Source organism: Myotis myotis, unplaced genomic scaffold (genome assembly GCF_014108235.1).
Source record: "Myotis myotis isolate mMyoMyo1 unplaced genomic scaffold, mMyoMyo1.p scaffold_m19_p_2, whole genome shotgun sequence".
NCBI classification, from domain to species: domain Eukaryota; kingdom Metazoa; phylum Chordata; class Mammalia; order Chiroptera; family Vespertilionidae; genus Myotis; species Myotis myotis.
The window spans coordinates 102144468-102156809 of NW_023416324.1; the positions used below are offsets into that span (position 1 = coordinate 102144468).

General features: G+C 43.0%; 1 protein-coding gene across 11 annotated transcripts in view; it reads right to left on the reverse strand.

Annotated features, from left to right (window-relative positions):
* The window catches only part of GK5 (glycerol kinase 5), a 140048-nt gene that overhangs the window by 15985 nt on the left and 111721 nt on the right, over positions 1-12342 (reverse strand). For all 11 annotated transcript variants that reach the window (XM_036347505.1, XM_036347500.1, XM_036347502.1 and 8 more), the window contains one exon: positions 7334-7428. In XM_036347505.1, the coding sequence (XP_036203398.1) occupies positions 7334-7428 (95 nt within the window). The remainder of the gene's footprint in view (positions 1-7333; positions 7429-12342) is intronic.

Consider the following 12342-nt stretch of genomic DNA (forward strand, 5'->3'; position numbering starts at 1 on the left):
AGATCCACACACATCTGCTCATTGATACACATTGAATCAATGAACAAACAATACTTTTCCTAATTACTTAACTGAAGAAATTCTACATTATATCTTATCTTTACCGTAGCTATAATTTTCCTCCTATTGTGAATTTACCTTGGTAATTTTCAAGTTCATTAATATCTTTTGATGATTCACTCAGTAAAAGTTGATTTATACAGTGAAGCTGGCCTACAAAGATAGGCTAGACCAGGGGTGGGCAAACTTTTTGACTCGAGGGCCACAATGGGTTCTTAAACTGGACCGGAGAGCCGGAACAAAAGCATGGATGGAGTGTTTGTGTGAACTAATACATGTTAACACTGCTGCTGGTGAAGGAGCGGAGGGTAGAGCAACAGAACCCTCCGCTCTTTCGGCTCCGCGGGCCGGATAGAATAGCCGAACGGGCCGGATCTGGCCCGCGGGCCATAGTTTGCCCACGGCTGGGCTAGACTCTGCCAATTCATTTAGTCCCGAAGATGCTATGGGGTTTCTCTGCAAAAAAAATTTACTTCTTCCAATCTACCACATAAAATTCTGATATGAATGGCTTGAAATCACTTTTATACAAATAACTATGAACATAATTTACTATAACTAATACACCAATTTTAGGGGTAATAAATTCCACTGAAGCCTAAAAATCCCTTGATAGGTTACAATATCCCTGCATTAGTTATCCCAAGGGACTCTCTCTGGAATGATATGGCAGAAAAAAAACACTGGGAAGGTCCTTTTCAGGTCCTGCTCATACCTAGTCAGAGCAGACAGCCACCAGTCACCCTTCCAATATATCAGTGCCACTGCCACCGAGTGGGCCTCCCAGAACCAACCACCAACCAGGACAGCACAACCCGGCCAAGTTCTGTTTGGTACCCTAAGCAAAACTTGCAGACTCCTGCCCTGCCCTGCCCTGCCATGCACAGACTGTCCAGCTGGCAGGCCTCTCACCATGGGGACCTTGGCCCAGGTGTGGGGCCTTGTGGGCAGTGAATGTGAGCAGGCCTCTGTCCCAGTCCACCGTGACCTGACAGTGCATTCCTCTGGTACCTGCTGTGTCATTCTGCTGTCTTGGTATCTACACTCTGCCATGAGAGAGTATGGCAGAGGTGACTATAACCTGGACCCAGGAGTCAGGACATTTAATCCTAAAACCAGAGCTGCTGCTCAGTAGTGTGTGAGATTGGGCAAGTGATTTAACAGCTAACCCTCAAATCTCCGGTCTTCAGAACAGGATCCAAAGAGTATCTCATGTGTTACTGAGGAGTAAATGAGATAATGCATGTGAAAAATTTAGGACAGAGCCTGACATGCGGTAAGAATTCACAGCTTAGCTACCACTACAATCTTTATTTTACCCACCCCCCTCCCACTACTACTAACTTTCTTCACAATCCTTTCAATGCACCATCTAAATGCTTCCTTCTATTGTAAATAGATTCCCCTAACCCAGTGGTCGGCAAACTGCGGCTCGCAAGCCACATGCGGCTCTTTGGCCCCTTGAGTGTGGCTCTTCCACAAAATACCACGTGCGGGTGCACACGTACAGTGAGATTGAAACTCCATGGCCCATGCGCAGAAGTCGGTATAGTTTATATAGTTTAAGTTTAAAAAATTTGGCTCTCAACTGTTCTCAAAACTGCCTGGTACTGGCACAAGAATAGGCATATAGATCAATGGAATAGATTAGAGAGCCCAGAAATCGGCCCGAACCAATATGCTCAATTAATATTTGACAAAGGAGGCAAGAACATACAATGGAGTCAAGATAGTCTCTTCAATAAATGGTGTTGGGAAAATTGGACAGATATACGCAAGAAAATGAAACTAGACCACCAACTTACACCATACACAAAAATAAACTCAAAATGGATAAAGGACTTAAATGTACGACAGGAAACCATAAAAATTCTAGAAGAATCCAAAGGCAACAAAATCTCAGACATATGCCGAAGCAATTTCTTCACTGATACAGCTCCTAGGGCACTTGAAACTAAAGAGAAAATGAACAAATGGGACTACATCAGAATAAAAAGCTTCTGCACAGCAAAAGAAACCATCAACAAAACAACGAGAAAACCCACTGTGTGGGAAAACATATTTTCCAATGTCATATCTGATAAGGGCCTAATCTCCAAAATTTATAGGGAACTCATACAACTTAACAAAAGGAAGATAAACGATCCAATCAAAAAATGGGCAAAGGACCTAAATAGACACCTTTCAAAAGAGGACATTCAGAAAGCCAAGAGACATATGAAAACATGCTCAAAGTCACTAATCATCCGAGAGATGCAAATCAAAACAACAATGAGCCTGTCAGACTGGCTATCATCAACAAATCAACAAACGACAAGTGCTGGAGAGGATGTGGAGAAAAAGGAACACTTGTGCACTGCTGGTGGGAATGCAGACTGGTGCAGCCACTATGGAAGACAGTATGGAGTTTCCTCAAAAAACTGAAAATGGAACTCCCATTTGACCCTGTGATTCCACTTCTAGGAATATATCCCAAGAAACCAGAAACACCAATCAGAAAGGATATATGCACCCCTATGTTCATAGCAGCACAATTCACCATAGCTAAGATCTGGAAACAGCCTAAGTGCCCATCAGTAGATGAATGGATTAGAAAACTGTGGTACATCTACACGATGGAATACTATGCTGCTCTAAAAAGGAAGGAACTCTTACCATTTGCAATGTCATGGATGGAACTGGAGAGCATTATGCTAAGTGAAATAAGCCAGTCAATGAAGGAAAAATATCACATGATCTCACTCATTCATGGATCATAGAGACCATTATAAACTTTTGAACAATAATAGATACAGAGGCAGAGCTGCCTCAAACAGATTGTCAAACTGCAGCGGGAAGGCCGGGGAGGGTTGGGGGGCAGGAGGTAGGGGGGTAAGAGATCAACTAAAGGACTTGTATGCATGCATATAAGCATAACCAATGGACATAAGACACTGGGGGATAGGGGGGGCTAGGGGACTGTCTAGGGCAGGGGGATAAAATGGACACATATGTAATACCCTTTGTAATACTTTAAGCAATAAATAAAAAAAATAAATAAAAAAATAAAAATAAAATGCCGGGGTCCAGCCCCAGCGGGTCCAGGGGTCCCCAAAGGTGTAGACGGAGTCGGCGAAGAAGGAATGACACGGAGACAGCGTTCAGTTGATCAGCAGCCTAGCCAGGATCTCTAGCCAGGATCTCCAGCCAAGTTCTGGTCTGGATCTCCAGCGAAGTTCTGCTTAGGATCTCCTGCCAGGGTCTGTCCAGGTTCTCCAGCCAGGTTCAGTAGCCATGTTCCCTCGCTAGGTTCTCCAGCCAGGTTCTGTCCAGGTTCTCCAGCCAGGTTCAGTCACCAGGTTCTAGTCAGGTTCTTTTGCCCATTTCTGTAGTCAGGTTCAGTCCAGGATCTTTTGCCATGTTCTCTCCAGCGAAGTTCTTCTGTCTGTAGGTTCTGTGTAGGTTCTGTCTTCTGAGTTCTGTGTTCTAAGTTCTGTATTCTAAGTTCTGTGTCTTGCTGTCTTGTTACAACTGTATTTATACCAGTTGATTCAATCCTATCAATCTCTATTACAAAGGTTAGGGCGTTTCTTATCTCCATTCCAGGGAGTAAAGATTATGTAGCTTAAGCATGATTGTTCGTAGTTAAAGTGATTAATTACCCACCTGGCACTAGTTAAGAGGTTTTATTCCCTCCCTAACTTCAGGGGAAAATCCCTACCTGGGGAAACAACCTTTCTCAGAGACCTTGGTTAAAACACATAGTGCCAAGAAGGTGAGCAAACATATTAAGAACAGTATGCCATATATGCCAGGTCCCTTGAAACAGCAAGCATGGACCGGCTCCCGGCAATAAAAATAAATAATAATAAAAAAAAATAAAAATAAAAAATTTGGCTCTCAAAAGAAATTTCAATTGTTGTAGAGAAAGATAAATACCACATGATCTCACTCATTTGTGGATTATAGAGAACAACATAGACTGATGAAAAGGGACAGACTCAAAGACTGAGAAACAGCGTTCCGGCTATCAATCCCCAGAAGGAAAGTAGGGGAGGGCGGGGGTAAGGGGAAGAGATCAACCAAAGGACTTGTATACATGTATATAAGCCAAACCAATGGACATGGACAACAGGGGGATGGGAGCATGAGTTTGTGTGTGGGGGGGAGGTTGGGGGTTAATGGGGGGATGAGGACACATTTGTAATACCTTAACTAATAATAATAATAATAAAAAAAAGAAATTTCAATTGTTGTACTGTTGATATTTGGCTCTGTTGACTAATGAGTTTGCCGACCACTGCCGTAACCCATATCCACTTCTGAGAAGTTCCCTCCACTTATTTTGTGGGTGCTGTAACAAACCTGGCTCTGGGTTGGGCAAATGGCTTTAGTTGTAGCTATTCAGTATAGGTTCCTCAGGCTTCCACACCACAGGGACAGAAGGAAACTATACCGACTCCCCTGACCACTCTAGGCCACTGTGTCTCTACTGTTAGCAGACACTTCCCTGTGCCCCCTTGCATGCCTGGTTGCACATTGTCATGCTGTGTTTCCTTTCCACTGCTCAGATACCCCAGTCACTCCCAGAACCAGAGATGGCATTCACAGTACTTGCTGGCCACATCCCTTTGCAGGGAAACTGCTTGAACCCATGGCCCTGTTCTCTGAAACAGCCATACCTCAAGCCCTAGTCCCACAGCCACTGCACAACGATAAGAAGTGAGCACAACTGACTCAAGTCTGTCCAAAGCTAGAAAAATAAAGGTGGCTCAATCAGACTCCCTCCTTGGAAATTGTAACTAGGAAACATTGAGAAAAAGACCATCAATGGGAATTAAAGGATGAAATTAAAAGGATGTAAAAGGTGGAAAAAGGCTGTGTGTATTTACAAATTGTGAAGAAGCAGAAAGCATAGGGAGAATAATGACAAGCAGAAGTTATTAGGAAGAAAGGACATCCAGCAAAGCTACTGATGAGAAGAGAAAAGCAGATGTACAGAGAAGCAGGAAAACAGAACACTCAGAACTGCACAGCTGGCCCTGAGCCCTTTCTAATCCATCCTCAGGGGCGTGCGACACAAGGAAGCCTGCTTCTCACTTCTATGCACCCTCACAGCAGCATGACTAATCCCTGAAGACTGTCACTAGCTCACAGTCCTGTCCTCTCTTCTGCTGCCACCATCACAGGAACTTTCATGCCAAGTAGAACCCTGATTCTCGCCTCTGACACCTGCTGTGAACACTCTACATCAGCAGCCCTCCCACAAATAGGACAGCACAACCTGGCCAAGTTCTGTTTGGCACCCTAAGCAAAACTGCTAGAGCACCATCAACAGCCTGCACCAAGTAATGCTCCACGCACTGCCTGCTGCTCCCCCACCCCTCTGCCATTTCCTGAAGTGGCTGGCCCCGTCACCCTCACTCTCCTCAAATCTTCTCCAGCAACCCTTTGCTGGCAGACTCCCTTGAGAAACTGAGGCTATTAGAAACCTTTACCATCCTGCCCTCCATCATCTATAGCTGTGACAATATTCTAAAATTAAAGGCAGCACCACTTATATTTGTCCCTTCCTTCCCTCCATTCCCCTAATCTTCATTTTCTCTAATTGTTGATAAACACAGCTTATAGGCAACCTCTCTCCTATTTTCCAAGCAGCTTACCATCAACACACTATTGTTGTTAATTTAGCTTTAGGGTCTCCAGTTAATGCTTCCATTTCACATTGGGGAATATGTGGCTTTGCAGGCTTCCCTCACCCCTCCCGACCCCAAAGTACGGCCAGGATGCAGTCATGGTAGGACAGGGGCATTTTGTGATCAACATGAAATTTAAAGCCCTATCTGCAAGTTTTCTCTATTTTTTTATTATACATTTTATTACATATTATTTTTTACAGGTATATGAATTGATAGAGGAGGGAAACACAGAGTTGACAAGATACAGTCACACAAAGTCCACCAGCACATTTTTTAAAAGGGGAGGATCCACATAGCCTAATTAAATCCCACCTCTGCTGATTACTATTCATGTCACCTTCCTCCTTAAACTTCAATCAGAATTATTCACTCCCTCTGATGTGGTGGATGGTATTTTAGCTGCCTCCCCTCATCCTGCAGAGGATGCAATGGAAGTTCTAGAGGTAGTTTATGGACCTCAGGGTACAGTACACAGAAAGTAGGACAGATATTAAAATAATGCTCATTTTGAAAATTTAGTTTGGAAATATGGTGCTTTTAGAGACTTAAGCCATTCTGATCTAATTTTTTTTCACCAGCTTCTAAATTCTATGATCCAAACTTTTGAATTTGGGACTTTTTTTGTAACTTATTACCAGAGCAAGGGATGGATTAGAAAAAAAAGAAATTTTTATTTTTTGAAAGGAAAAAACATTTAGATGGGGATTAAAAGGACTGGTATAAGCTTTCTCAAAAAAAAGGGAGGGAGGAATTTGTTCATAATAATATATCTGAGTGTTTTATGAAGTCTTTATAACAATAAGCATGTTAAAGGTATTATCACAGATCTTTCAATTAAATAACAAAGTTAAGTATTATAAAATCAAGTTTTTTACTGAATTCACTTTTTGATTAGGTAGTAACCAATAATATATCACAATAAAATTTTTTGATTTTTTTAAATTGATTTCAGAGAGTAAGGGGAGAGAGAGAGGAAGAGATAGAAACATCAATGATGAGAGAGAATCATTGATCAGCTGCCTCCTGCATGCGCCCTACTAGGGATTGAGCCCATAGTCTGGACATGTGCCCTAACTGGGAATCCAACTGTGACCTCCTGGTTCATGGGTTGATGCTCAACTACTAAGCCACACCAGCTGGATAAGAATTTTTTTTTTAAGTTTAATATAACTTATAAAGAACTGTAAAATATACACATATAGATGTGGGGGGAGGGCGCATGTGTGTATCTGTCCATTATTTTTCTAATTCTCAATGATACACTTCCTCTAACTACTGATAGATTTCCCTTCACTGGGAAATGACTCTTTTGGTCATGATAAAATAATCCTGGGTCTTATGTAAAAGTTCTATGATAAACCTGCCGACTTTTCGTTTCCACAGGGGTGGGGTTCTAAGCAGAAGCCAGCTGAATTAGCTGTGCTTTCTTGTGGAATTCATACTATGTCATACCATAACTTATTAGCCCTAGAATGTACCTTTTACCTTAGTCGATTAAATACCCAAATTTTCAGGTAAGGGCATGGCAGATACATAATTTTAGGGGTGGGCATGAGGAAAGAAATGTTTATTGCCCTTAACTATTTCTTACATACCTGCAAACCACTAAAACACGGAACAAAATAAACCCCTTCAGAATCTTCCAAACTTCTGGCCATTTTTTCAGTCTCAGCAGCATCTGTGAAAAGATCTGCAAACATAAAAACAAACAAACAACAAAAAAAATGTCTAAAACAAAACGAAAAGGTTGAGGAGGAACAAACTATTGTATTATATCACCAATATTTACCTGTGTCCACATTTATTATGAATTTAATATGAAAGATTACTCACTTAAAAGGGTCAACACAAAGGCCAATCTATTTGGGTTCCTTTACTTGCCTGGGTTTGGGAGCCCACAGAAGGGCAAGGGAACCAGAGGCCCTCTTAGCTCAGCATGCAGCATGCCTTACTTTTCCTTTAAAGATATTTAGGCTGTCTAAAAATATAAATATTAGGTGTGTTTTTGGCTTTAAAAGTTCATTCTTCTGAAGATTACACCCATTCCAGTTTTTTGATGAAAAGATCTCTCTTGGTTATTAAAATCTAGAGGCCTGGTGCATGGATTCGTGCACTGATAGGGTCCCTCAGCCTGGCCAGCACCCTTTCGCAAACCGGGACCCCGTGGGGGATGTCAGACTGCAGGTTCTGGCCCAATCCCTGCAGTCCGACATCCTCCAAGGGATGTAGCAGTGCAGGAAGCGGCAGGCAGCCAGGGAGGAGACAGGGCCAGGCGCCACTCCTGCTCATCCCAGCCCCACTGCACCTGCCGCTGCTGCTGCTTGGTAGTGCTGCCACAGAGGCGGGAGAGGCTTGTGCTGCTGCAGCTGCGCCATGAGCTCAGCTTCTGGCTGAGCAGCGCTCCCGCTATGGGACTGCACTTATCGCCAGGGGGCTGCTCCTGCATTGAACATCTGCTCCCTGGTGGTCAGTGCGCATCATAGCGACCGGTCAACTGGTCAGTCAGTTGCTTAGGCTTTTATATATATAGATAATAACCAACAGAATCAACTGAAAAACTACGGATCTTAAGGGTTCGATAAGGGGCAGTAACAATTAAATATATTAAAAGTTAACCTTTAAAAAAAAAACCAGACCAAAAAAAAATCAAGATCTAATTCATTTAATATGGTTTTTACTGATATATATACAGAAAAATGCACAAAGCCTAAGTGTATAGCTGAATGAACTTTCACAATGTGAATATAATAAGCTAACCAACACCCAGCTCAAGATACAAATTTCTTTGTTCAACATCATGCTTGTGAGATTCAGTCATTTTGTTACAAGTAGTTGTGCTTCATTCATTCTCACCCTGTAAGGTATTCCACTGTGTGACCATACGCAAATGATTAGACTAGCTATAGTTAATAAACATATGGGTAGTTTCCAGTTTTAGGCTAATAATAAACAGGCCACTTTGAACTTATATTCTTTTTGGTGAACATATGTATATATTGTTTGCTATATACCAAGGGATGAAATTGCTAGTCCTAGGAGCTTCACATTTAGGACTAGCTTTAACAGATAACTGTTAAACTACACTGAGTGGCCAGATTATTATGACCGGCCAGATTATTATGACCACCCCATCAGTACTTTGTTGGGCCACCTTTTGCCTTCAATGCTGCGGCAATTCTTCTTGGCACTGACTCCACGAGATGTTGAAAGGTGATGTGAGGAATCTGACACCATGCCTGATGAATAGCTCTGTCCAATTCTGTGAGATTTGATGGTTGTGGAACCAGCTGCCTGATGGCTCTTTTAACTTCATCCCACAAATGCTCAATTGGATTGAGATCTGATGATTGTGGGGGCCACCTAAGCAAGGTAAAGTCTCCCTCATGTTCTTGAAACCACTCCTGTACAATATGAGCACCGTGGCATGGTGCATTGTCTTGTTGGAAGAAGCCATCTCCATTGGGATACGCCATCAACATGATAGGGTGAACTTGATCAGCAGCGATACTTAGGTATGTTGTGCTATTCAGACATTTATAATGATCTGGCCCTCTAGCAACTTCAGCGCGAAATTATAGCTAATTTGCCTACAAATGTTAGGTGGTCATAATAATCTGGCCACTCAGTGTATTTTCCAAAGTGGTTCTACCAATTTAAGACTCCTGTATGGGAGTTCCAGTTACCCCATATTCATGCCAATAATTGATACCGTCTGTGTTTTTCATTTTAGCCATTTTGGTGGTATTGCATGATCGTTAGATTTTGTATTTCTCTCTTTACTAATGAAACTTCAATCCTTTTCATTCATCATTTGCATATCTTTGTTTGTGAGATCTGGGACTGACAACATAGATCTGATGAAAAAGCTCAGAAATCAATCATAATAAACATTGCTGCCTTATATAGCCTTAATTAAGTCAGTTTTATTTCTGCATGATTTTTTCTTATAAGAAAGAATTTGACAGCTGTCAGCCAGCTTTCTATACTCTGTCTCTATTTTGCTTATTAGTTCATTTTGTTCATTAGATTCCACATATGAGTAAAATCATATAAGTCTTAAATTCTGATACCTATGAATGTGGCTTTATTTGGAAATAAGTTCTTTGCAGATGTAATTAGTCAATTTTAGGTCGTACTGGATGAAGATGAGCCCTAATCCACTGACTGGTGTCTTTATTAGAAGTCACTGAAAACACAGTCACAGACACACAGGGACAACTCATGTGAAGAGAGAGGCAGAGGCTGGAGGAAAGCAGCTCCAGGCCAAGGAGCTCTAAGGACTGCCAGCCACCACCAGAAGCCAGAAGAGACAGAAAGCTACTGACACCTTGATATTTGACTTCTTGCTTCCAGACCTGTGAGAGAATAAATTTCTATTGTTTTTAAACCAACAAGAAAAGAAAAAGAGAGAGAGAGAGAAATAATTGATTAAAGACAAGAAGTTTAAGAAATATCTATATTAAAACTCAAGTTTATGAGGATCATTCAATAATAATTATAAATTTTCTTCAAAATGAGAGTTATCAGAACCATAAGTCACATTCACTAGGTCAAAATGTCCAGATAATACATTAAAATGTCTGTAGCACTTCAAAAACTGATATTAAAAAGAAAACATTGGTTTTGAAATCTATACTTACTAAAAAGTCATGTCCAAATTGAGATGTGGAAAACATATTAGAGGTCTGGTTTAAAGAACATTTTTGGTAACATGAAGAAATGGTAAAAAACCTAGTTTATCCACATTCTTCACTGGTTCTTCCATTCTTTCTTGAAAAATTTCTCTAAATAATCTTCCATGTGAACTGTTCTCAAATGTGTAGACCTCACTCTGTTTCTCCCATAGCATGCAGAGAAGAATCCTGGCTGGGGCTCCTAGCCACGCTATCTGAGGGCTTGAGCAGAAGAACAAGCTTGCAGTTAACACTGGAACTCCAAGTTCTACCAAATTGGCGGGAAGTTCCCTGCATTTTTATTTCCTCCAACATCCTGGCCTAGACGCAGAGACAGCCTGAAACCAGAAACATGTGTCTGTGCACTGGGTGCAAATACGAGGAGCTTCTAAATAAGCCCCCTCTTTCTGGTCTGAAGAGCAGGAGTCAGGTGGCCTTTAAAAAATAGAGTGGGGAAATTATCCTTCTTTATGCGTGTGTGTTTTTCATTCTACCTGAACAAGAGAGGAGGAAGATAGAGACAGGGTAAGAGAGAGAGAAGAGAGAGAGGAAATAAGAAGAGAGCCTCAGGGGTCTGTGGGACAGTAAGAAAATGCATAACATTGCTGTCATTTAAATTCCAGAAGACAAAGAATGCACCGCAGAATAACTATTTGAAGAAAAAAATGTCTGTAAACTTCCCACAGAGCAATAAAATGAACAAAACAGAGATGAATTTCAAAGGCATTACACTGAGAAAAAGAAACAGTCTTGGCTGATTCTACTCTGTGAGTCCAGTTACTGTGTACAAGATTGTGGAAGAGGTAAAAGTATAGGGATAGAGGAAAGATTAATTGCTGCCTGAGATTAGAGTGGGACAGGGATTGACTACAAAGGAGTGACACATGGTAATTTGGGGTTGATGAAAGTGTTTAGTACAATAGTCACAATCCTGATTGTGGTAATGGTTATTCAGTCTATGTAGGTCTTAAAACCAGTAGAAGTAACCAAACACAAAAAACAAAGCAAACACAGGCACTTATAAACATATTAGAGGCCCGGTGCATGAAAATTCAAGCACTCGGAGGGGGGAGGGGATCCCTCAGCCCTGCCTGCGCCCTCTCACAGTCTGGGAGCCCTCGGTCCTTACCACCTGCCTGCTTGCTGCTCCTTAGTGCTGCCTCCGAGGCGGGAGAGGCTCGTGCCACCACAGCTGCACTCACACAGCTTCTGGTTGAGCAGCGCTCCCCCTGTGGGAGCGCACTGACCACCAGGGGGCAGCTCTTGCATTGAGCGTCTGCCCCCTGGTGGTCAGTGTGCATCATAGCGACCAGTCATTCTGCCATTCAGTTGATTTGCATATTACCCTTTTATTATATAGACTAGAGGCCCGGTGCACAAAAATTTGTGCACTTGGGGGGGGGGGGAGGGGGGTCCCTCAGCCTGGCCTGTGCCCTCTCGTAGTCTGGGACCCCTCGGGAGATAACGACCTGCTGGCTTAGGCCTGCTCCCGGGTGGCAGAGGGCAGGCCCAATCCCTAGGTGCAGCCCCTGGTCGGCTCAGAGCAGGGCCAATTGGGGAGTTGGGGCGCCGCCCTCTGTCATGCACAGAGCAGGGCGGATTGGGAGGTTGTGATGCCACCCTCAGTCACGCTCAGGGTAGGGCTGATTGGGGGGTTGGGGCACCACCCCCTGTCACACTCAAGGCAGGGTCGATGGGGAGGTTGCGGCGCCACCCCGTCACGCACAGAGCAGGGCCAATCAGGGGGTTGGGGCGCTGCACCCTGTCACACACAGAGCCGCAGGGCAATCAGGGGGTTGGGGAGCTCCCCCTTATCAGGCACAAAGCAGGGCTGATCAGGAGGTTGGGGTGCCTTCCCCTGTCACGAACAGGTCAAGGCGGATAGGGAGGTTGTGGCCCCGCCCCCTGTCACACACAGAGCCGCAGGGCGA